This window comes from Artibeus jamaicensis, unplaced genomic scaffold (genome assembly GCF_021234435.1).
Source record: "Artibeus jamaicensis isolate MK-2021 breed Jamaican fruit bat unplaced genomic scaffold, CSHL_Jam_final contig_3230, whole genome shotgun sequence".
NCBI classification, from domain to species: Eukaryota; Metazoa; Chordata; class Mammalia; order Chiroptera; family Phyllostomidae; genus Artibeus; species Artibeus jamaicensis.
In genome coordinates, this window is record NW_026521764.1 from 6,105,308 (window position 1) to 6,128,244 (window position 22,937).

Sequence of the window (22,937 nt, forward strand, 5' to 3'; positions counted from 1 at the left end):
CACAAGTGACCCAAGTTGCCAAACCAGTTTTCCACTCTGAAATGAGAAGGTGCAGGACCTAATCAGTACTCATATTTGGTACTTCATTGATATTTGATTGATTTGTTGATTGAATACATGATGATAAATGTTACTGGAGAAAAGTACCGGGTGCACTGAGCTCACTCCAAAGAAGGCCCTAACGTAGCAGTGTGGTCTCCCAGAGCAGGTGGTGAGGAATACTTACGTTCAAGTCTCTGCTGGAAGGGAGATGGCGCTTCCATGAGGTTGGGAGAAGTATTAAGGCACATGTGTAGCGCCCAGGACCATGAGCAAGAGGGGAGGAGAGGGACAGGGAGTGGGACAGTGAGGAGCCAGAGGGTGCAAGACCTTGAAGCAATGTCAAGTTCTATCACAGGGAGATGGGTTTACTGGTATCACTCGTGAGCTGCAGCATTTGCTGTTTTTCATTGGTGTTTTCTCTAATTTTTTGCCTAGGAGGGTCCTAGGGAAGGAGTCCACAGTTAGGGTAAGGCTGTTTCCGCTCACCTGAACATCTGCATCACCAACGGAAAAGGGGTGGGGACAGTTCTTGCAGGGAGACTTCCGGATCTGTGGCAGAGGTCTTCCCTTGAGTGGGAGAGAGGTTTGAAAGGGAAGATACACATTTTTACTGAATTCTGCTGATATTCTGGTGCCGTTTCTCAGGCTAAATATTTCTACTGCTTTGTCTTAAATTTCTCATTTGTTAAAAAGGGGAAATATTGTATGTGCTGTCCAACTTCAGGAATTTGGCAGTGAGGCTGTGCAGATCTATGAGCTCATTCAGAAAAAGATAGTGTGACATCTTTCAGTGTTCGGGCAGCCTCCTTGTCTTCCCAATTAGTGCTTCTACTGGAGTTTCGTCACTGTGTTCAGGGAAAACAGGATCCTCGGAACTGATCTCTGGGGAACTAGTTTGGTTCCTTTTTGAGTGAGTATTTGTAAGGGCCCTTTCTGAGAAACAATGTAAATTCATTTGGAAATTCTGTAAAATTGTGGATGAGAAGAATCCACTTGCCTCTGTGGAAGCAAAAGTTGATGGTTTTTATATGCAAGAAGTTTGAGGCGTTTTTATACAGGGTCCAGCAGAAGTAATGTCTACTTGAGTGTGGTTGGTAGGGTGATAATATGTAATAATTTATAGTTTTAATTTGAACATTTCACCTAAAATGTCATTGGGTGTGCTTGAGTGTGATATTATTACGTTACAGAATGACATGCATATGATTTTGTAATGAAAGATTTTTGTAATAAAAAAGAGACATTATTTGTGCTGGACTCTGTATTTGTTAGATTGTAGCTCTTTAATTAAAGCTAGGAATTTGTGTTCTGTAGGGTTCCAGCCTTAAGCCAGTTTCTTGTTGAAGTTCAGTGATTAATCTGCTCTTTGATCTGTGTTTAAAAATAATAACAATAACAAAAACAACTAGTTTTATTGAGCATAGTCAATATATTTAATATGTAGTAACTCACAATGCCATGAGGCAAATAGCTCTATCATCTCATTTTACAATTCAGACTAAGGCACAGAGAAGCCAAGTAACTTGCTCAAGGTCACACAGCTAGTAAGTGGCAGAGCTGAGATTCCACCTTGGCAGACTATTTCCTGAGCCCATGTTCATCACTACTCCATTTTACAATGTAATTATGACCCCTGGAAATAACTAACTCTCTTGCCTTTCCATTTCACATTCTACTTGATTGCCCTGACAATCTGCTTTTTCTACAAAAAGAGGAAGTCTTAAATTCCACTTAGGAGAAGAATGAGTAGATAAGCACTTCTCTTTACAAACTGCCTTCTATGAGGATTTAAGGGTTTGTATTCCCTCTCTGACTTCCCATCCCACACAGAAACTCGTCTCCCTGGTTAGGCCACAGCACGTCAGGTAAGAAGGTGTAAGGGACACACACAGCTCTTTTCATGAGCAAATACAAATATAGCGGGTTGGGGTGGGGGGAGGCAATAATCTTTGGCTAATCTGTGTGTGAAATTATGTTGTATTTAAATAAGAAGGAAGTGTGGACCCCTTGGGATGTCCTGGGTCCCTTTTCCCCAGCTTCTCTCACCCTTAAGGGACACCTGCTATTTGGGATTTATTCACATTTCAAATGTCATCTTGACGTTAAGAAGTAAGTGCTGCACTGGCAGGATTTTATTTTATATAGACACAGACCACCTTACCCTGAGCCCGGTGCTGAGTTAACCACTGCGGACGTGCCAGTGAGCAGTGAAGAAAACCTTTACTAGAGTGGAACAGCTAGTCTCGCTAGATTAAGAACATCTCAGTTTCATTTCAAGGCCTAGAATCTGAATTTTAGAATTTCAAGAGATTTCCAGGTAGCCTACAGTAGGAGCTATTCATTAAAGAGACCAGGAATCAGAGAGTCCAAAAGTCGGGGATGTTCCTTCCCTGGCTTCAGAAACTCTAAAAGCAAGGGCACCTGGCCCTCCTGCTCACTCTTCTTCCCATTTTATTGCTTTGAAGCTTTTCTTACACAGCTCCCCAGCCTCTCCCTGACCCCCTTTCAGGTTCTTTTGTTGTTTTGTTTTGTTTTGAAATCTGCTCAAGGTTTCTTAGGTGTCTATTGTCTGATTTCAGTGCTAATATTGATCTCATTTTCTGACCTAATTATTTCATTGCTTGCTTCTTCACTTTGCCTGTCCACATACCTGGCAGATCTGTCTGTCGGAGAGTTTAATAGCTGTCATGGATCTTGTGAAGACTGGGGAAAAGGGAGCAGCAGTCTGCTGTGACTCTCCTGAGACCTTCCAAACAAAAGCTCTTGCCCTTAGCTCCTCAGAGATAGCTGGGCTCGTCCAAGGGCAAGGGAGACCAGCAGACATAGCCCTTGCTTTCTAGACACCCCCAGACTGGAAAACATCCTTTGGAGTTGGTGGGGGGGGGGGATGAGAACATGAAATCGCTTGCTTTGGTACCCAGCCTTCTGTTAATAAGGACAGTGAAAACACAGTCTGTCATCCTTGACATTTTAATTGAAAGAAAAGCTTACATAGATTTCAGCCGTAAGCAGTATGTTTATACAAGTGTATGAAGAGGAATAATCTGTCACGTTGGAAAACTCTTAGTGTTCCAGGACGCCGTTTAGTGAGTGAACAATCCAACGTGAGCTCACACATCTTGCCCTGTGCCATGCCTCAATAATTTTTAGTAGAAATACTTCACCTAGAGGCATATGGTTATTAAAAAGGAGGCTCGGCTTGCTCAAAGTCTGGAATTATTAGCTCATGGCAACAAGCCTGCACTGGAGAAAGACTGTCGGGTCTTTGTTTTCACAACTTGACTGCAATTTGCCATCTTATTTTCGGAGTCTAACTGATGTGTTGTTTGGGAAGTACCCTTTTTTCTTTTTAAAGGAAGAAAACATAATTTCACATGGATGAGTGACTTCTCATGTTAGCAGGATTGCAGAGTTTTACTACTTCAGTAGAAAGTCCAGAGCAGTGTGAATATCAAAGCAAATGGACTGTGGACTTACTTTAGTATTAAAAAAAAGTAATAATAACTTAGTTATGGGATCCAACAAGGTGTGATGGGGGAAACTCTCTTTTGGAAGTTAGGTAAAAGTCCTGCTATTTTTCATGACCCGTCTGACCTTAAGCCAATTTAAATGTTTCTGAATTCAGCTCCCTCCTGAGTAAAATGAGAGTAATGGGCCCTACCTCCCACATTACATTGTTTCAAGTCACATGAAGGTGAAAGTATTTTGAAAAATATGAAGCAGTTTTTAAGTGCAATATAAAACATTTTATGCAAGTACAAGGTATTAAATAATTATTTTTATATATACAAAGGGAATTAATTAATACAATTATTCCCATCCGGCTCAAGGCTTCAATGATCTGACTATTCTGGACAAATGATTATGTTCTGGGCCAAGCTACACTATTGCTTCAGTCTAGTCCTTTAATACCCAGTGATGGCTAGGCACTGATTTTTTTTCTTTCAATTTTTATAGTTTTAAAAGCCCAAGCAAGAAGCCTAGAAAACTCCATTAGTTTTGTAGGTGGGGTTGGGGGATTATTTGCAGAATTTGTACAAAACAATAATTCAAAATTATTTAGAATCCAAACATCCAGAGTTCTTAAATAACCATTTCCCCTTCAAGTATACATTGCTAATTGGTCTGATTGGCATCATTAGGTAATTATTATTATAATCCCAAGGGAACCCAGTACCTTGAAAGCTTTTCTTAATTAATGGAAGAATACTTGATATTTTAAAATCTAGTAGATTTATGCACATGTGGAAAAGACTGACCTAATAAGAATGTTGAATTAAATGAAACATACCATTCCCCAATTATTCTATACCACTGGGAGTTTCCCATAGTCTTGGGAAGAATGAAAACTTGTTTCAAATTTAATTACTTTAGCATCTCCATTCACATCACCATTAGGTTGTTTAATTGATTCCTTGTGAAAAAAAAGGGCCCATTGTTAAAAAGTCATAACCAGATTTTTATTAATATGTCATGTTGAAAATGATGTAGACGATGATGGTATGTTGTTGCCCTTTGTTCCTAAGGATGATATTGCCCATCAACATCATGCAAAAATGCAGTTGTCTTTCCTATAACAGTTTTCGCTTGTCCCTTACTGTCTGTAGTAGAAGTGTTATTCCTCATGGTGTCTAGGAGAACAGACATATGGTGGAAGGCTATATATATGTATGTAATATATGGAAGATGTATGTATCTATATTATGTATGTATGCATAGATGTATCCACAGTTGAATGGACATCTAAATTATCTGGATGAATATATAAAGAGCTATAGAAGAAAGGATGAATGGATGGATGAATGATATGTAGAGATACTCTCAATGAATGTTTCTCATTGTATAACTGCAGAGTTCAGATTATTTATCTGGTCTTTAGAGGAACTGAAAATTATTAAGTGTGATGTAGTTTATATATGGCCATTTTATTTTCAGTAAATGTCTCAAACAAAACATTAAGACTGGAGAACATAATACAAGCACTGTCTGTCAACTGAGCCACACGGTACACTTGTGTGACGCGAGGTGTCTGCCTCCGAGTCACGTGAGACAGTAAGACTCGGTGAAGTTACAACCTGCTACAGAATTCTGGGGAGCACTTTACAGTTCTGGTTTCCTAGAACTGTAAAAGTCGAAGAGCTTTCGAAGGCCCTACCAGTCCTTACGGCCAGTCCATACTCCAAAGGTCCCAGGCCCATGTTGAGGAATAACTGAGCTCTTCATCTGCTTTTCTGGAAGCACTCAGCCCACTGGCCAGTCTCTGTGACCCCGCACCCACACATTTCATTTTAAAAACTGGGTGTAATTTGTGTCTATCTATGTGAACTGTGTAAAGGCTTATTATTCTTTTATATTTTCATGTATGCGACTTCCCAAACATAGATATTGACTAACTCACAACTCATCTTTTAACAATACGTATGGCTCTGGTGAGCTAGCTCTATTTCCAAAGGAGTTGTCAGGCAAAAGGGGGGCAAACTTAATCTGCTCTGGGATCGTAACAGCCCTGCGGAGAAAGAGCATTTTGGCCTCCTTCCCCATTTCAGTCTCCCACTGGTGCATGAGTCACCCGTGGGAGGCCAGGGAGCTCCGAAGAAGAGTCGTCTCCTGCTGCTCAGATGGGGCTCTGACGGGGCTCTCCCGAAGCACAGGGAGGCATCTGCCTGCGCAGACTGTCTCTGCCTGCAGCTTAACGGGAGGAGTTTTCTTTTTATATGAAAACGTATTAAGGTTGTTAGCAATAGTCTCTATCACGGCACTCAGAATAAGATGACTTAACATACCGGTTCAGAGGTCCCGAGGCGTGTTTGTTTACTTGTTTATTGTTAGGTCTTTAACTGAGTGGTTTGACATTTACACAGCTCCCCAGAGCAAAAGCATCAGGAGATGGAGAATTTAGCCAAGGAGGTCACTTGTTTGCCATTTTTTAATAAACACAAATAATTCCCCTTTTCCCTCAGCCCCATATTCCCTGGCTCATTAAATCAATTTAAGGCCCTTAAAAAAATTTTCTGGCAAATTGAAGCAAAAACTCTAACTATGTACTCCCCCGAGGAACACGTGCTTACCCAAGTCCTGCAGGTCAGGCCAAAATCAGTTTCTGTCAAAAGCCTAACACCTCGAGTTATTACGCAGTGAGGGATTGGAAATTGGGGGCAGGGCCCTGGACTTGCCTGGGGAAAGGCCAGCTACAGAGCCGTGCGCATAACCCAGCTGCCTTCATTTGTGTCCCGGCTTTCACTTTTTTGTTTGCTTGTTTATGTTTTTTTTTTCTGTTCGCAGTGGAAAAGAGTGACAAAATCTAAATAGATTTTTATTGGGAACGCATGAATGAAGCTGGCTCTGCAAATCCAGAGAGTGAGAATGTATCCAGAGCAAAGCCAGGCGGGCTTCCGGGCAGAGGTGTGGGAGAGTGTGGCTCAAGCACACGTACACACATCTCAGGCTCTAAGGTCCTCCAAAGGGCAGAGACTTCCCAGTCACCGCGGGATTTCACTGCCACATCTCTGTGCTAAGATGCGGGGGTTTTAGCTGATTTGTCAGCTTGTTGTTTAGTGAACATCAGTTAGGTAACAGAGGTCAGGAAATGAAGTGGAATTTGATGTATTAACTAGGAAGGAGCAAAGGAAGCCAGACTTTTGTTTTATTTGTTATTATTTCCCCAATATCCTCAATTACGTGGCTCCCATCTGAGGATCTGATCTGCTGCTCACATAATGGTTCTGACCTGGCTCGTCTGGTCACAGGGAAACACGCAGTGAAACCCCTGCCCAGAGACTCAGGAATAATATTTGCTTTTTTCCTCCTTTGTCCACAGGCCTGTCCCAGGCTCTCTATCTTCTCTGCTACACATCCACAACAGACAGAGGCAGCCCATGCCAGCCTCCATGCCAGGGACCCTGCCTAACCCGACGATGCCAGGGTCTTCCGCCGTCCTGATGCCAGTAAGTGCTGCTCACTTCCTCCGAGTCTTGCCCCCTTCGCAAAAGGAAAGGGAAGGCTGAGCTTTCAGCTGACCGAGAAGAAGGCGGCTCCTTCTGGATGGAGCTGGGCTGGCTGCCAAGGGGCTTTGAGTGCCTGGTTGTACATCCCTGGGCATCTTGCTGGCTTTCCCTGTCCTTCAGTGCTTCCCTAGTGAGGCACAGGCTCATCTTCCTGCTGGCAACAAGTGACCTTGCCACACCCAGGGTGTGTTCAGGGACACAGTTGTGTGACTACTGCAAAGTCTACACTGGGCTGTTTACAGAGCGTCCTTACACTGACTGTGAGTGGTCCAGCCAGGGCTCAGAGTACTAATAATAAAAATAACAATATGGCACATGTAACTTTAACATGGGTTCCTGCATATCATGTTCTGTTAATTATCCAAATAGCATTTGTCCAGTGCCTCTCCTGTGTTAGTCAGTCTCTAGGCACTTTGTCAACACATGAAACAATCCTAGGAGGTAGGTACTGATACTACCCCCATTTAAATGAGCAAAGTAAGGCAAGGAACTTGCTTGTCTGAGAAGCAGAGCAGCTGAGATGTGAACCCAGGCATGCTGACTCCAAGCTCACTCTCTCAGTCTCTGCCTGATGCACACATTCCCTCCTTTCTCACAACAGTCCTAGAGGTATGTGCAGTTCATGCCCCCATTTTGCAGATGAGGAAACTGAGTAACTTGACCAAGGTTACAGAGCCAGTAGGCGATGGTGTCAGTTTTGAAATGCAGGTAGACACTCCCGTGTCTCCCCTCTCACCATTATATTATCCTGCCCCTCTTTGAAAACAACAGATGGCCATAGATGAGAGATACAGATTCCAGAGTGCACTGTGCTCTCCCTCCATGGGACCCCTTGCCTGTGCTTCTTCTTCATCCTCCTTGGCCCTATGCATTGGTGGACATTTGGTGGCTGCTGTTATTCACAGGCCACAAGAGTTCTCAACCCCAGAGGTGGCATGACAGTTCTATCAAAACCCTCCCACGACGATATTGACAGTGCCTTGCTGAGCATTTTGGCATTTTAAAGAATTGTCTACCTTTGTTATTTCATTCTGCTATCACAGTAAACATGTGGGAATATGAGAGGTGTAATTATTGACATACTCATCTTGCAGATGTAAAGCTGAAGAGTCAGAAGTTGAAGGGATTGTGTAATGCTGCATAGCTCGTGAGCGGAGAGTCGTGGCTGGAACCCACGTCCAAGCTCACTGAGCAGCTCAGATTTGGGCAGGCTGAGCAGGCTGCTCCTCCAGCCAACTGGAGGCAGGGAGAGGAGAGGAGTGTGGTGGCCCTAGTTCAGGGAAATGGCCATTGTAAGTATCAGGCAGTTGAAGCTAGAAACAGTCTTTGCAAAATCGGGCCCGATGAGCTGCCTGACTTCACCCGCCTTGCTCAACATAAACATCTTTCAGTGAAAGAAAAACAGCACCATCAATGTCATTACCCCAGGTTTTATTCAATCCAGCTCATTGGAAGAAGACTTCTACCACCAGCTGTCTCCGTTTCAGTTCTAAGTTCCTCCTGTCCAAAATTAGTCCCCTCCCAGAAAGCTGATGCATTGTTCAGAGAAATATCACCGTGGTAACCTTTTTTCCATTTGACGCAACTGTGTACCAATCCCAGGGACAAAAGTGTGACACTTGACCCAGAGAAAGATGACTGGCATGTGTTTCCCGCCTCTTTGTCGCACCGCATCACTTCATCACACAACTTGACCTCCTGTTGGTGCTTCAGAATTGAAACAAAGGATCAGCCGCATGATTCAGAGCCATGTAGACGCACAGGGAGGGATGCTTCCGGCACAGGATTGCCTAACCCCATGTCAGTGACGCGTTGCGCTGCCACATCCACAGTGTCGGTCTAGAGCAGTGATTGATTGTCCACCCGGGATGATTTGGGGCAGCACCTGGAGATGCTGTTGGTTTTCACAACTTGGGGAGTGCAGCTGGCATCTAGTGAGTCAAAGAGAGGGACGCTGTTAAACACTTCACAGTGCATGGGAGGGACCCTGCAGCAAAGAATTATTTTGCCCAAATTGTCCATAGTGCCAAGGTTGAGAAACTGAGGTCCAGAGTGACACTGATGTTAACTAATGAAAACTAATATAAAATCTCCAAAAAGTGTGTCCTAAAAGTTTCAGCCCCCAGCAATCTTGGCTTTTTCTTCCTTGTGATGAAGTTACCAGCTCCTACACTGTCACTTTGGCATTTCAAGCATAGTCTTCTTCTAGAGTTCCTGCCCCAGGACCAGATTCCCTGGGTATGAAAGGAAGACTATGTCTGCAGGGGAGGATGAAATTCTTAACTGCTTTGTGGCAGGACATTACGCCACACACTCGTGAAGCCTTAGGTCTGCAACAAAATGATGGATTTGTTGATTCATGCCTTCATTCTGCACACTCTTGCTAAGCACCTTCTGTGAGCCAGCTACTGTGCTGGATGCTGGGGACGTGTTGAAGAACAAGGCAGGCATCACCTGCACAGAGTTCAATGGGTTGTGATATCCTTTCTCAAAAGTCAAATGCTTAAGCGATTTGGGAATATGAGCATCCATTTATTATAACAAAAGTCCAGTGAAGTACAGACATTTCAGCTCCTATTCTCCAGTGTGCTTCCAGAGAAAAGAAGAAGCTAACCACCCCCCCCCCCCAAAAAAAAACACATGACCTCCATTACCTGGAAGTTTCGCCGACAGTGCTAAGTGTTGCTTTGTGTTCACCGAAGCTGCTGCCGTCTTCTGACCCCTGTTCCAGTCAGCTCATCAAAGCCGCACTCAAGATGCCTCGTTAATGTGCAGCACCAAACGGTTGTTTGGAAGAGGCTCTTGCTGACCCCCTATAATTATTTAGAGAGAAATGTGCAATTTTTTTAGATAGAGAAGTCAGCCTGTTTTCAATATTCTATTTAATTTGTGAGTCACGGGGTAGAAATAGTCATAGACTGTAATTTTTCCGAAAAGTGGGAAGCATGGTTGACCGAGGGTCAGGAGGCTGCAGGGAGGCCCTGCCGTCTCTGTGTAGTACACGAGGCCTGGTAGCTGGGGCCCTCCTGACAGCCCTCAGTGCTTCTGAACGGAGGACCCTCCTCCTCCGGAAAACTGGGAACAAATGCCCACGTGGCCTTGACATCCCACCAGGAGGTCAGCCATAGGCAAAACCGGGTCGAATGCCACGCCAGCCGTCCTATCCCCCAGCCTCTAGAAGTGGGAGTTAGTTATCCGTAATAGGCGTTTTTCAGAGCAATCTTCTTCATGACTTAAGAATTGGAGTACACAGATGTAGTTAATGGCACTATTTTATCATGATTTTAAAAAAGAGTTTAAAAAAATTAAAGTCCCTATGCTGCCTGGAGATTTGGGGGAATGTGGGTATATTTTATTTCACTGAATTGGTAAAGCCTGAAAAGGTTTTGCAGAAGCACTCTAAGAACGAATAGAAAATTCTTTAAATAGTTTCTTTTGAAACACTTTGACATACCCATACACTGTAGATGGCAGATAAACGAAGTCCAGGTCATAATCACACCCTGCCCCTGGGGTGGGCCCAGCAGGAATGGCAGCCACAGACTCTCAACAATGGAAAAGACATTAAAGGGTCATTTAGTTCAACTATCACTCTCAACTCTGCACGGTGAGCTTCCCTGCAGGGATAAAGAACTCTGTATTTTCCAGGACTACCTAGACCGACTTTGAGCAGAAACCTGGTTCCCTAAGATTTCCGACCATTGTGTTCATTTCCATCTTTTGACAAATGGGAAAATCTCCTGCGTTGACGAATACCCTAGAAACGTCTCATTATTTTCTGTGTGATTTCACACAGGGGGCGGGGCAAAAGTAGGCTTGCACTTGTTTGTATGGAAAATAATCCAACAATTGATAAATAGTAATATAAGAATAAACTTGGAGTTTTGCATACTTTCAACTGTGAACCTACTAGTGCCCCACGCAGTATATTTGCTTTATCTTTGTTCTTTGAAAAGTGCTAATTTTCTACTAAACAGAAAATCTTCATCAAACACATTCTTCCATGACTGAAAAAGGAGATTTTGCTGTATTTCCTTCTCAACAGGGACACTGTGGAGATAAAAAAGCCAGAACTCGATGCACATATTTGAATGATGTTAATTCTAGACACAATGGTGGGTCAGCAGGACAATGTTGGGTCAGTTGATCACGTCATACAGAAGCCTTGGCTGCTTTCTTGGCTACCAAAAGGCCTCGTCCACTGTGAGGCCTGAAACCGCCCCTGTGTAGAGTCATGACTAGGTTAACAAGGAGGAAGACACGTGCTGGAGGCAGGGGATCAAATACCTGGGTTGGACCATTTCATGTGTGTTCATGAGTAAGGATGACAGACCGACCTAGAAACAATACTTTTAAAATTCATTTGAATTTTACTTATTGCTAAAATGAGTCCTGTCTCTGTATAAAACTTAGGGATGGGGAAAAAAACCACCACAGATAACCTGGGATAACCATTGCTATGGTATCTATCCTTCCAGCATTTTTCTGTGCACGTTATTCTTTATAGCTGTAAAAACCAGCATAATTCATGGTGCTTGAATGTTTTGCAAAAGGGGAAATATTCCATCCACACTTTTGTTTGGAAATGATCTGCATGACAAGGTAGTTCTCTTTGGCTCAGGGCATCTTCTATAGAAGGCATGGCTTCCGGTGATTCACGTGGTTGGATTCAAGGCCTACCCTTCCACAAACCACAGCTTTCTCCACAGTTGTTCAAAGTCATTCTAAATAATTCACATGAAAGAGAAATGCAGATTCATCAATGACCTAGGCCATCTTGCCCAGACGTCTGACCCTCTTGCTTTCCTTTCTCTCAGATGGAGAGACAAATGTCAGTCAACTCCAACCTCCTGGGAATGCAAGGTCCGACTCTCAGCAACCCCTGTGCTTCTCCTCAAGTCCAGCCAATGCATTCGGAAGCCAAAATGGTAAATGACACTTATGATCACCTTTTGTTATTTGCTGACTTTTCCTTTCGGTCTCTACTCTGACTTTCATGTTTGGGTCACGTCCGGGAGAAGGCTCGGCTTTGTTTTGGTGAAGACCTTTCTGTGGAAGGGCGGTGCAGAGCCTGGCTCTGTCTTTAAGGATACTTGTTACTGAACCTTGCAGTAGATGACCACGGAACAGGTACCGGATCAACACGTGGCCTTAGTGCAAGGGACATGTAGACGTTTGGGGAGATCCACAGGAGCTGAGGTGGGATACTCCCAAGAATGTGTGTATTTGCCAATCACCTGAAATTAAAAATAATCCAGAGTTTCTCTCCTTCAAGGGGAGAGAAACTTCATTGTTTCAGTGCCATTCTTCCTGTCCCCATATCCTTGAAAACATATATGTGATTTTAAGCACACACTATTAGGGAAATAATTTTGTGTCTCGTAGTTGTCAGATGTGACATTGATTGGAAAGGATCAGATCCTTGTTTTCTCTCAGAGTAACTGAAACACATGACCTTAGGTGACAGCCTTCGGGGACTGTTAACATCTGAGGCTTATGGGCAGTAAGGTCAGTCTTTCCAATCACAGGGATATATATTCATGCATTTATGTTCCACTAAATATTAAGGGACAGCAATGCATGCCCAGCTTTGCAGTATAAAATATTGTGAATTTGCTGGTTCTATTTAGTGAAATCCCTTGAGGTATGTCACTCAGTGTGCGTAGAGTTAAATTCTAGCAGCACAATTAGGCATCAGATACAACGAAAAGCATTGCAGCAAAGGTTTTACTATCAGCTCCTGAAGGATCACTTTTGCTAGAAGTTGGAGATTTATTTGGTTTGCTGACGGACCGCATGAGGGACCATGTTTGGTGGCTGGTGTGAGGATGTTCTTGACAGTCCTGAAAATTAGCCATCAAAACCCAGTGAGTTCATTTTCAGTGGCAGCAAGTTTTTTTTTTCTTCCTTTTCTTTTTTCTTTCTTTCTTTTTAAATGGCTTTGGTCACTTTTGGGAACTTCACTCATTTGACTTGCAGCTTCTTGACCCAAGGAAGCAACTGAACTCCCAGTGTTGGCTACCTCTGGCAAATAAAATCTGTGGTCAAGAGAGTTCTCTTTGCTGTGCCACAGCCCCTGTGATGTGCCAGATGGCACCGGCATCTTCAGCAAAGCTTGTTAAATCTTTTTGGAATCGGCAAATATTTTTCAACTCAAGCCCTGCGGTGCCAAACCAAATACTTGCTGGCAGAGTAGAGTTCAAACTGGCATCTGTTTTGGAGACCAGAGGCCATTTACTTTTTTTTTTTTTAAGGAAAGTAAAAAATGAACTGTGAAGGTACTTAAGAAAAAAACAAAATTAAGTTATTCATGTGTATGAATAAGTGCTCTGGTCTGACCATCAGATGCGATGCCCCAGATGGATTATTTCTGAATTGTCTTGTTCGGTCCAGGGTCTGTGTCCTTTTGGAGGGGCCTCCCAGACACACTTGAGGTGGATTCTGAAGCACAATTCCAAACCAAATTTCCCTGCCAATTGATTTTCATTGGGTTTTATGCTACCACTTGACTCAGAGTGTCCTGCCCCTCTTCTTGCTGGCAAAGAAGGAAAAAGTTTTCCAAAGGGAGTAGAGGCTTATAATTACTTATATGTATGAAATAAAAACATATGGTATGGCAAATTAATAGCAAATTATATCAGCCAGCAACAAAAGGGAATTGGTCTGCACTTATAAAAATAGTGTTACCCCACAAATGTTTGCTGAGTTAAATTTACTGAGCAAGCACACTACTCTGCTGATTCATGTTCTAAGTGAATAAATATTTCCAGGCAAATGAACTCTATAATGGAGTTGGGGCTTAGTGAACACAGCTATTCTGTCTACCCCAAGCTTCCACACCTAATCCCGTTATTGCCAATAGGTTTACCCAAAGGGGAAAATGGTCATATTGGCCACTTATATTTTGGAAGAATAGCATTTACTTAGTAGCTCGCAAAAGTGTTAGGTAAGTGGCTTTTAATACATTACTCAGCATCTCTATTCTTATTATGCTTGCACCATTCACTGGAGAAACCAGTAATTGCCCTCTATACTAACTGCACAGTATTTCTAGCAGTTTTGGGTTACTTAGACGAAAAGCTTCTAAGAAATACAAAGTAGTAAAGAAAAAAAATCCTGTGATTTTAATGTCAGCCAGAGCCTCCCCAGGTTTCTCAGAACTATGGGCTTTGTTGTCCTATGCCTAATTTTCTTCCTGTGTGAGACTGGAATGGATTCCAGATTTCAACTAAGACTCTCGTTTCACTGTTTTCAAGGACTTTTGCAAAGGTCACACATGGGCTATTGTGATGAATGCACTCTGTGGGGTGTGTTCTCGGAGCACAGGAGAAACCAGAGAGGTGCCGCCCACGCGCAACACTGCAGGCTCGTTCTGCTGGGGACAGTGGTGTCCATTTCACACTCCCTGTTGGCCCCTGACAAAAGGCATCGTCCTGAATCTCTGGTGAAACTGGGAGGTCTGGGAGGTGGGCAAGCGCGTAAGACAGGATCGTTCCAAAGGCACAGTTTTGTTAGAAGCTGACTGACTAGTGATTGCTTAGTAGAATATATCCTTTTTCCTTGCCCCAAAGCTGTCATTTTTATTGTGGGAGAGAGCATTAATCCGGGACATCCTAAATCAAGAAGCGTGTGTTCTTCTTTTGACTTAATAATGTACATTCGTATCAAGCAGTGACTTCAGTGTATTGTAGCCACACCTGTCCAAGCTGGCTTTCTCACAATTCTGGCAGATTATAATTTAGTTCTATGGAATGTTGTTCTGAAGAATTAAGCCAACAGACATATGGCTTCATAAACTTCCTAGTAAATGCATGCACATTGGGTTTCGTTTGGGGGTCAGAGCAGATTCAGATTTGTGAGAGCCTTCCATCTTTCTGACCACCCCAAACCACAGGCTCTTCACCCCAGATTCCTGGGATCATGTCTGTCTTCCATGAGGATGGGGCCTGCTGGAGAGAAAATTCATGGGGTACCTGGTGGACATCTTGAACATCCCAAAGGAAAGGGAAGAAAAGAGAAGAGGGGAGTGAGCACAGAGAACGGAGAAAGGAGGAGGAGACAGAGGCAGGATGGGTAGGGGAAGTACCAATGGGACAGGGACACGTTCCCAGCCTCTGCTGGGTACAAGTGATTCTGAAATCATGTAGATTTGTGTTCACTTCTATTTGTGAGAATTAGACCAATTTTAACCAGCTATGAAAACAGTGTTCCTTTTTTTGTTTTAAGAAGACCATAATAGGGTTGGAAGCTAAAATAGAAGTAGGAGGGACTTGTCCAGTTACCTAATGACACATGAGCCTGTCTCACTAATGATGAGGTGACTATTACCGTATTGAAACGGGCTAAAATGGAGTCCTTCATGGAGGACTCTGGCCACTCTGCCCAGACTCCACCTTGCATCGGGGCAGGGTCAGTGTAGCCTAGGGAGCACTGATACTAGGCGGAAGGTGTGTGCTGCAGCTGTCACCTGATTTTCTCCTCAGGATGGCACTATGACATGTGTGTTATCCACACTTTACAGCTGGGACAATTGAGGCTCCAAGTAGGTAGGAAACTGGCCCCACAACACATCAGTTAGCAAAGGCTAATGTCTCAGACCCCAACGACAAAGCCTTTTCATCAAAACATTTATCCTTTAGGTAATAATGTTCCATAGCTCCCAGATATCAGTAAACAGCAGATTAAGTCACACTCTTTGGGGTTAATTTATATTTATATACAAGAGGGAGACAAGAATGGCAAGGACGGTGCAGACCTGTAGATAACTTGGAGAGGATGATGAGTGGTTGGTAGTATGGAACATCCCCCTGGGTCTAACCAGGGTTCTGTGGCCTCGCTGACTGGTCCAGCTTTTCTGTGTCTTTTCTCCAAACACATTTCCAACGCACTGAGAAAGGCCTCATGAGTGAGAACTGAGTTCGACTGAGTTGAACTGGATTGAAAGTACGGGAAGGAACCAAACCCCAGCCATGAAAATGGGAGTGGGATGGATGGGTGGGGAACAAGGGTAGGGCTGAGAAGCAGAGGATAAAAGCAGGTAAATGCTAAGTTGAGTAGTGCTAAAGAATAGCCAACTAAGTTAATTTGCTTTGAAAGATATCTAGAAAAAAAACCATCATATCTTTTCCTTGAGAGAGAAGCAGTATGCCTGTTCCTTAGAAAAGAGAATTGGAATATCATTGCCCTCCTAGGAATTGAGAGCAATCAATATGCTGTTTCTTCCATTGTGATGGACTGGTTTTGCTGTATTTTGCTCATCAGCTGTCAATACTTCATCCACAGTTAGGTTTACAGTTTACTGAATGCGGACATAAATATGTGTATCAATGAATGAATGAAAGACACCAAATGGAGAGTGAGGGGTTTTTAGAGATGGAGGGTACTTAGTAAAGACCTTGCCCAAATTCCTCATTTTATAAATGAGCACACCAAAGCCTGCTAAAGATTTAGGGAGATCACACCATCATTTATGTACATACAAAGCTGGGCTCCCAACTCAGGCCTTCAGTCTTCTGCCCAGAATCATGCATTTTCCAAATCAGCTGTACTGATAGATTACTAACAGCACTTTTTTTTTTCTTGGCTCTGGTTTTCTCCTGGCAGATTGGCAGACGAGACCTGGGGTGGTATAGTGAGCAATCACGGTTAAATCTCCACTTTGTTTTGAATGTCAACCTGGGTGTGTTTGTGTTTGCCTTTCCCTCCCTAATTACGGAGGTGGATAACTGTGTGCCTGCAGTGCCCCTTGGCCACCCACTGTCCGACAGATAAATCACAGAGCAGCAGGGCTCCAGATGGAGGTGCCCGGAGAGTTTATTCACATGAAAAGACAGTCTCCAGGTAACATCTCTCTGGCAGGCTCCAGAAATGCTCTTCTGCTATTTGCCTATTTGCTTTAAGCAGCCCAGCTTCACTTCCTTAAAGTACAGGAATAAAAACATTTTTTAAAAAGGTGAATGAATAGGCTGTCTGCTTTTCAGAAGCTTTGGTGAGGCAGGGAGTTCTGTTCGCCTTAAAGAAGTTCTCATCAACTTCTAAATTGTGCCGGCAGCCTTGTGTCCCTAGAGCCAAAACACAAGGATCGGATGAACCAAGGTGACCGCTTATTTTCAGAATTTCCCTAACCTCGCTGCTGTGAAAAAACCACTGTCCAATATGCAGATAAGTAGGAATTATGTAAGAGTCCATGACAATAACAACCACAAAAATCTATGTTCTCACTAATCTATATGATAGATCTCATTTTTAAAGGCCATTTGCCTTCTTAAAACACCATGGTAGAAAATAGTAATTGTTGACATTAATCAAGTACTTGTGCCTGTGGCAGAAACTGTGTTAAACATTTTGTGATGTATTATCTTACTTAATCCTCCCCAATCTGAGGAGAAAGGTACTTTTCTGAATCTCATTTTCCACATGAGTAAACTGAGAGGTTGGGGAACTTGTGAAGAAGATCCAAGCTGCCGAGATGCAGGGCTGCGACCTGAGCCGAGACCCTCGGCCCTTGCTCCCGGCCCTAAACCCTAATGTTTTGCCAGCAGTGGGGATGGCTGTCCTATGAGTTTATATTAGTAGAGTACTTTCCAAATCACCAAGCACTTTCATATGCATTGTCTCACTGGAGCCTCATAGCAACCCAGCCCGGTCAACAGGGAAATATTGTGATCCTCATCTTACAGACACAGAGAGGTGACTTTTCTAGTGTCATCCAGCAACATCACCAGGCCCTGAGGCCAAGTCTTCCTTGATTTTGCCCTGTTTCTACTATTTCATGCTGTCCCTGGTATCACCCTGGTGTTTCAGTCTGAATAAAAGCAGGTCCTGAGCCTCAAATTAATAGCTCAGGCCCAGCCATCGATTCGCTTGTGCCTATCAGAGTCTCCAGTTCTCAGCCACTAAACACTAGATAGAGGGCTGGCCCTGATTTCTGCGTGTCCAAGACAAGTGCTGAATTTGAGCTCAGTTATTGTTTTTGAAGCTCCGAAGCCACAATACTTCTCTAAGAACAAATAGGTCTACCTCCTTTCTGTTGGCAGAAAGTATAACCTTCCATATGCCATTGCCATTTCTCCCATTTAAACCGCAGAAAGTTTAATTTAGAATTATATTGTGCTATTTTTAAATAAAATGTAAGTGATTCACTTCTGAGATCATTAACCAGAGCTAGCAGCTGCTTGTTTGCATTTCTGTAGAACGGACTAAATTCCTACACAATTTGTATTCCATGTGTGGGTCAGAAACCCGAATACATGGGATTATACATTTAATATTTTTGTTTTGAAAAGTGAGAATTTAAGAGGTCATCAATTGCTGATGAATCACCAGATTCCAAAGGTGATTCATTGGCAATTCACAGGCAGGAAAGGAACTTGGGGAGCATTTTAGCAAAATCCTTTCCTTTGTGAAACAAAGGCCTAAAGCTCAAGTTAATAACTTGTCCAAGGTCACATAGCTAATTAGCAAAAGAAGAGGAATTAGAACCCAGATTCTGGGTTTCAAGTGGAAAGAACTTGACTCTCCCTGTGCTGGTCGGGAGTTTACAGGAAAACCATCTGTCAGTTGCTGTGACAGTGAACTTTCTAAAGGGGGTGTTTCCTGAAGCATTTTGCTGCAGAGTTTGGTTAGTGAGGCAAAGTAGCTGGGGTAGAAGTGGGTAGCTGGGGTAGAATAAGCCTTTTTCCCCTCTTACATCAATCAGGAATTGAAACGAATCATCAGGTTGCCCAAAGGAATGGGTCCAATTCTCCATAATTCTTCCTGAGACTTGGGGATCTTGACATGAGACCACTAAGCTGTCCTTATTTGTCATCCAGAGTGTGGGTACATGCAGAGTATTTTATCTCTTTAAAGAGATAAAAGCTGGCACAAGCTGCTTTCATTTTGCCTGCCACCAAGCAAAACTAAACCTCCTGTGTCTCATCACTGTGTATTTTGGGGCAGCGAGGATCTTACGTGGGCTTTCGGGGACCTGTGTTGTGCTGGCGTGGAGCTGGGACAGCCCGCTGCTCACACACACAGGGGTATGGGCATGTCCCTCATCTTCAGGTCTCTTCTCTCGGCTGTCCCCACTCCACCCACATCCGTGGGTCCTCACACACATTCAGACATTCTCCGAGGACACATTGTCTTCCCAGTTTTATTTCTTTTTCTTTCTGCCAGTATCTGCCCTGTTTTGGTAACCATGGCAATAGGTGAAATACAATCCCAATATTTGCTCGCTGCCTCTGTCATCCAGCCCAACGCACGCACTGCCTTGTCTTGTTTTGTGTTTGTTTAATGTTCCTCAGCCTGAAGTCAGATGCACTTGGGCAAGGACACCACGCAGGGTCTGGTTTGGAACAGCCCCTCAGACGGCTTTCAGGCATGTCTTCTCTGAGTGTTTACGTGCGTGCGTGCGCATGTGTGTCCCAGTCTGCTTTGGGACACTGTGCAAATAAATCCAGCTTGTTTCAGAATAGGCAGGAAAAAAAAAAGAAAATTTACAAATTGGGCAACAGGGAAGTTCTGCTTTGAAGAGATGTATTTTGGTCTTTTTTCTTGGATTTTTGTAGCTTCCGCTTTCCCAGACTTTTGCCAGCACAACTAATAATGAAAGTTTGCTTTGCACTTGGTGGTGATGGCTTTGCCTTGATTTGGTTTTGTATGTGGGAAGTAGAGAAGATCTGTCAGGAAATTTGTGCCTTGTGGAGGATGGAAGAAGGCAGGACGCTGGGGCAGATAAGGGAGTCAAAGTTTTTCTAAAGATCTGTATTGTTTTCTTAAAAAATCAAAAGGAGACTACAATCTTCAGGTCTAAAACTAACAAAGAGTACCTTTCCCCTTGGTATCCTTTTAAAATTGTCTTTTTATTAAATCCCCTGTTAGTTTGAAAAGCTAGGTTGTATGTTTGCCTTAGTGTGAATAAGATGAATCATTAGATTCTCAGAATAGTTAAGTCCCAAACATTAAAAATAAGCATAAAGAATTTTGATTTGAAACAATATTTGCATTCACTAGAAAAGATGTGTTTAAGGGAGATAAGATTTTCACCCAACTGTGGCCTTGGGTCCTAGAGATCAAAAGTGCAACCAAAGAGGCAAGGCAGTAACCTGATTTCAACAGAGAGCCAGGACCTGAAGTTCAAGAGCAAGTGCGCTTGGGTAGAATTTCAGAGGTGGCAAGTGTTTTACTTGCACCCTTTCCTGGACTGTCCTCTTCCCTTTTGGGATCTGAATGTGCCCATATTTCCACGGTACTCAAGGCTTCGGTCCAGTCCTGTGTCACTTCCAGCCTCTTCTGCTCCTCTCTGCTCTGCACACCATGGTCACTCTTTGAAAGCCCCTCACAGGAGCCTGGCATCTTCCCGGGCCTTCTTGTTCTCTGGGGCCGCCTCCGCCTATCCTGTCCTATTTCCTTTGCCTCTGCAAACTACCCTCCTTTCTTTTTCAACACTCAGGTCAAATGCACCTTTCCTGTGAAGTCTTCTCAAGTTCTTTAGTGAGACAGGAGCCACGCCTTCTGCTAGATTAGACTCCGTGTGCTCCTTTTTTATCTCTTCCCTGTAGAGCTTCATTACATGCTGTTGTCTATGTGCCTGCTTCACCACTAGCTGTACACCCCTTGAGAACAGAAGCCGGTTTGATTCAGCTGCATGTCCCTAGATTGGTTCTCTGCCGCACATTCTATGATAAATGTGTGTTGATAGAATGAAGGAAGGAAAGTCTAATAAACGAGTTTCGATGAAGATGTTACTGTGACGCAAAATGTCACCCTGCACTGTGGTCTTTTTTTGTTTTGAAGTTCCAGGGGTAAGATAGAACTTGTCGGACGATTGATTCAGCAATGGTAAATTTCAGGACTTATGACAAGTGGGTGGGAAAGAGATCTGAGCAGACAAGAATCCTTCCCACAGTTTCCCAGATCCCTACATTGGTTCCTGGGGGCTCTGCTAGCCACGGCCAAGGGCAGCTCTGCCAAAAAGCCCTGCAGGAGACCTCTGGGCCCTGGGCGTGGCATCGCCTGAAAATAAAATGTTTTATCTGAAGGCTTCTGGCTGCTTCAATATTGAGATCCCCTTGGGGCAGGCCCAAAACTCTAGTACTTTTAAAAACATGCATAAATTCAGGATTGTGGTGTAGTTTTGATTCAGAATTAATTCACAGTTGACCCTTGGACAAGGAAGGGGTTGAGGATACGGACCCCACATGTAGTTGAAAATCCACGTATGACTTAAGTTGGCCCTCCACATAGGCAGGTTCCAAACCATGACGGAAGGTAACATTTTCAACCTGAAGTTTGTTGAACTTGTAGATGTGAAGCCCAGGGATATGGTGGGTTGACTATATACTGATCGGAAAAACGTTGTGCATAAGTGGATCTGCACAACTGGAACTTGTGTCCTTCAAGGGTCAACTGTTCTGTGGCAAACTATGAGGAATACATTAAAATGAAAAAAAGGTCTTTGTCTTTTTTTCTGTTCATAGATGTAATACATCAAAATTACGTAGATATTAAGTATATAGTTTACATCCTGCTTTTACAAAGTTTCATGTGATATTATTAGTTTCCTGTATCATTAAGTATCTTTTGAAAGCATTTTGATAATTATATAATTCTTCCTAAGGTATCACATAAAAATTAACTTTCTTACATATATATATATATTTCTTGAAGTTTAGATTTTCTCTACAAGAAATAACCCATTCACTATAAAAATAAACCAAAAATTGATCTGAAGTTATTGAATTACATTTTTTAAAAAACATTGTATTTATTTAATCTTTAGAGGAGAAGGGAAGGAGAGAGGGAGAGAAACATCAGTGTGTGGTTGCCTCTCATGCGTCCCCTGCTGGGAACTGGCCTGCTACCCAGGCATGAGCCCTGGCTGGGAATTGAACCAGTGACCCTTTGGCTTGCAGGCCTGTGCTCAATCCACTGAGCTACACCAGCCAGGGCTGAATTACATTTTTGATTATTTCCTTTAGGATATATTCCCAAACTTAGAATGACCAGTTCTAAGGGAACACATTTTAAAGACTTTGCATATATGCTGCCAAGTTTCTTAAAGTGTATACTAACCTAATTCCTGCCTGCAGACAGAGGGGTGTCTATCTTACAGTGTTTTCAGCAGCATTAAGCATTATCATTTTTTAATGAAATCTTTGCCAGTTTTTTTTTTTTGCATTTCTTACACTTTGGGTAATGTGCAAATCTTTTTCTATGTACCTATAGATTTTTTCTTTGATGCATTTCTGTACTTTAAGGCCATTTTTCTTACTTGGGGTCAGTATTGGAATCCAGGGAACAAATGATAAGAGTCAGTGGTCTCTCATCTACTGCGTTTTTCAAATTCTTACTAATAAGCGGCTTTACTACCTTACTTTAGCAACTGTATGTTTGTTTCTAAGACAAATGCCTACCTTCAAATAACTTAGGTTTTTAGCATATTGTTTTATTTTGCTTATTAACTTTCACTTAGAAACAAAGTGTTTTGTGGATTTTTGAAAAAAAAAAACTCCTTAACCCTTCTGATATTTATAGTTTTTCCACTATGTATTTGAAAAATATTAGCTTCTCTGGGAATATCAGGGTGGCTGCCCTACATTTTCTGTGTTTATCTAACCTGGCCTTTGTTTACTTGGTCTCTTAAATAAATTGCAGATATGGTCGTGTCTTGCACAATTACCTGAGGTAGGATTTACAGGGCTCCTGCTCTTATCCCATTTATGAGAAATCAGCCTCCAACTATTTTTATGTCACCAGTCACTATGTAAGTGTATGGACTTGTATTGATTAAACTTATCATTACTGGCGGTGACATGTTGCTGAGTCCATTCTCAAGCAAGGAAGTTAAACAGGAAATATAAAACAGCTTAAGTCCCACGGGGTCATACTGTTGCTGTCATGTGCTGT

General features: G+C 42.9%; 1 protein-coding gene across 2 annotated transcripts in view; it reads left to right on the forward strand.

The window, feature by feature from the left end:
* Positions 1-22,937, forward strand: part of CREB5 (cAMP responsive element binding protein 5) — a 377,706-nt gene that overhangs the window by 276,786 nt on the left and 77,983 nt on the right. For both annotated transcript variants that reach the window (XM_053663648.1, XM_037126614.2), the window contains exons 6-7: positions 6,860-6,986; positions 11,864-11,974. In XM_053663648.1, the coding sequence (XP_053519623.1) occupies positions 6,860-6,986; positions 11,864-11,974 (238 nt within the window). The remainder of the gene's footprint in view (positions 1-6,859; positions 6,987-11,863; positions 11,975-22,937) is intronic.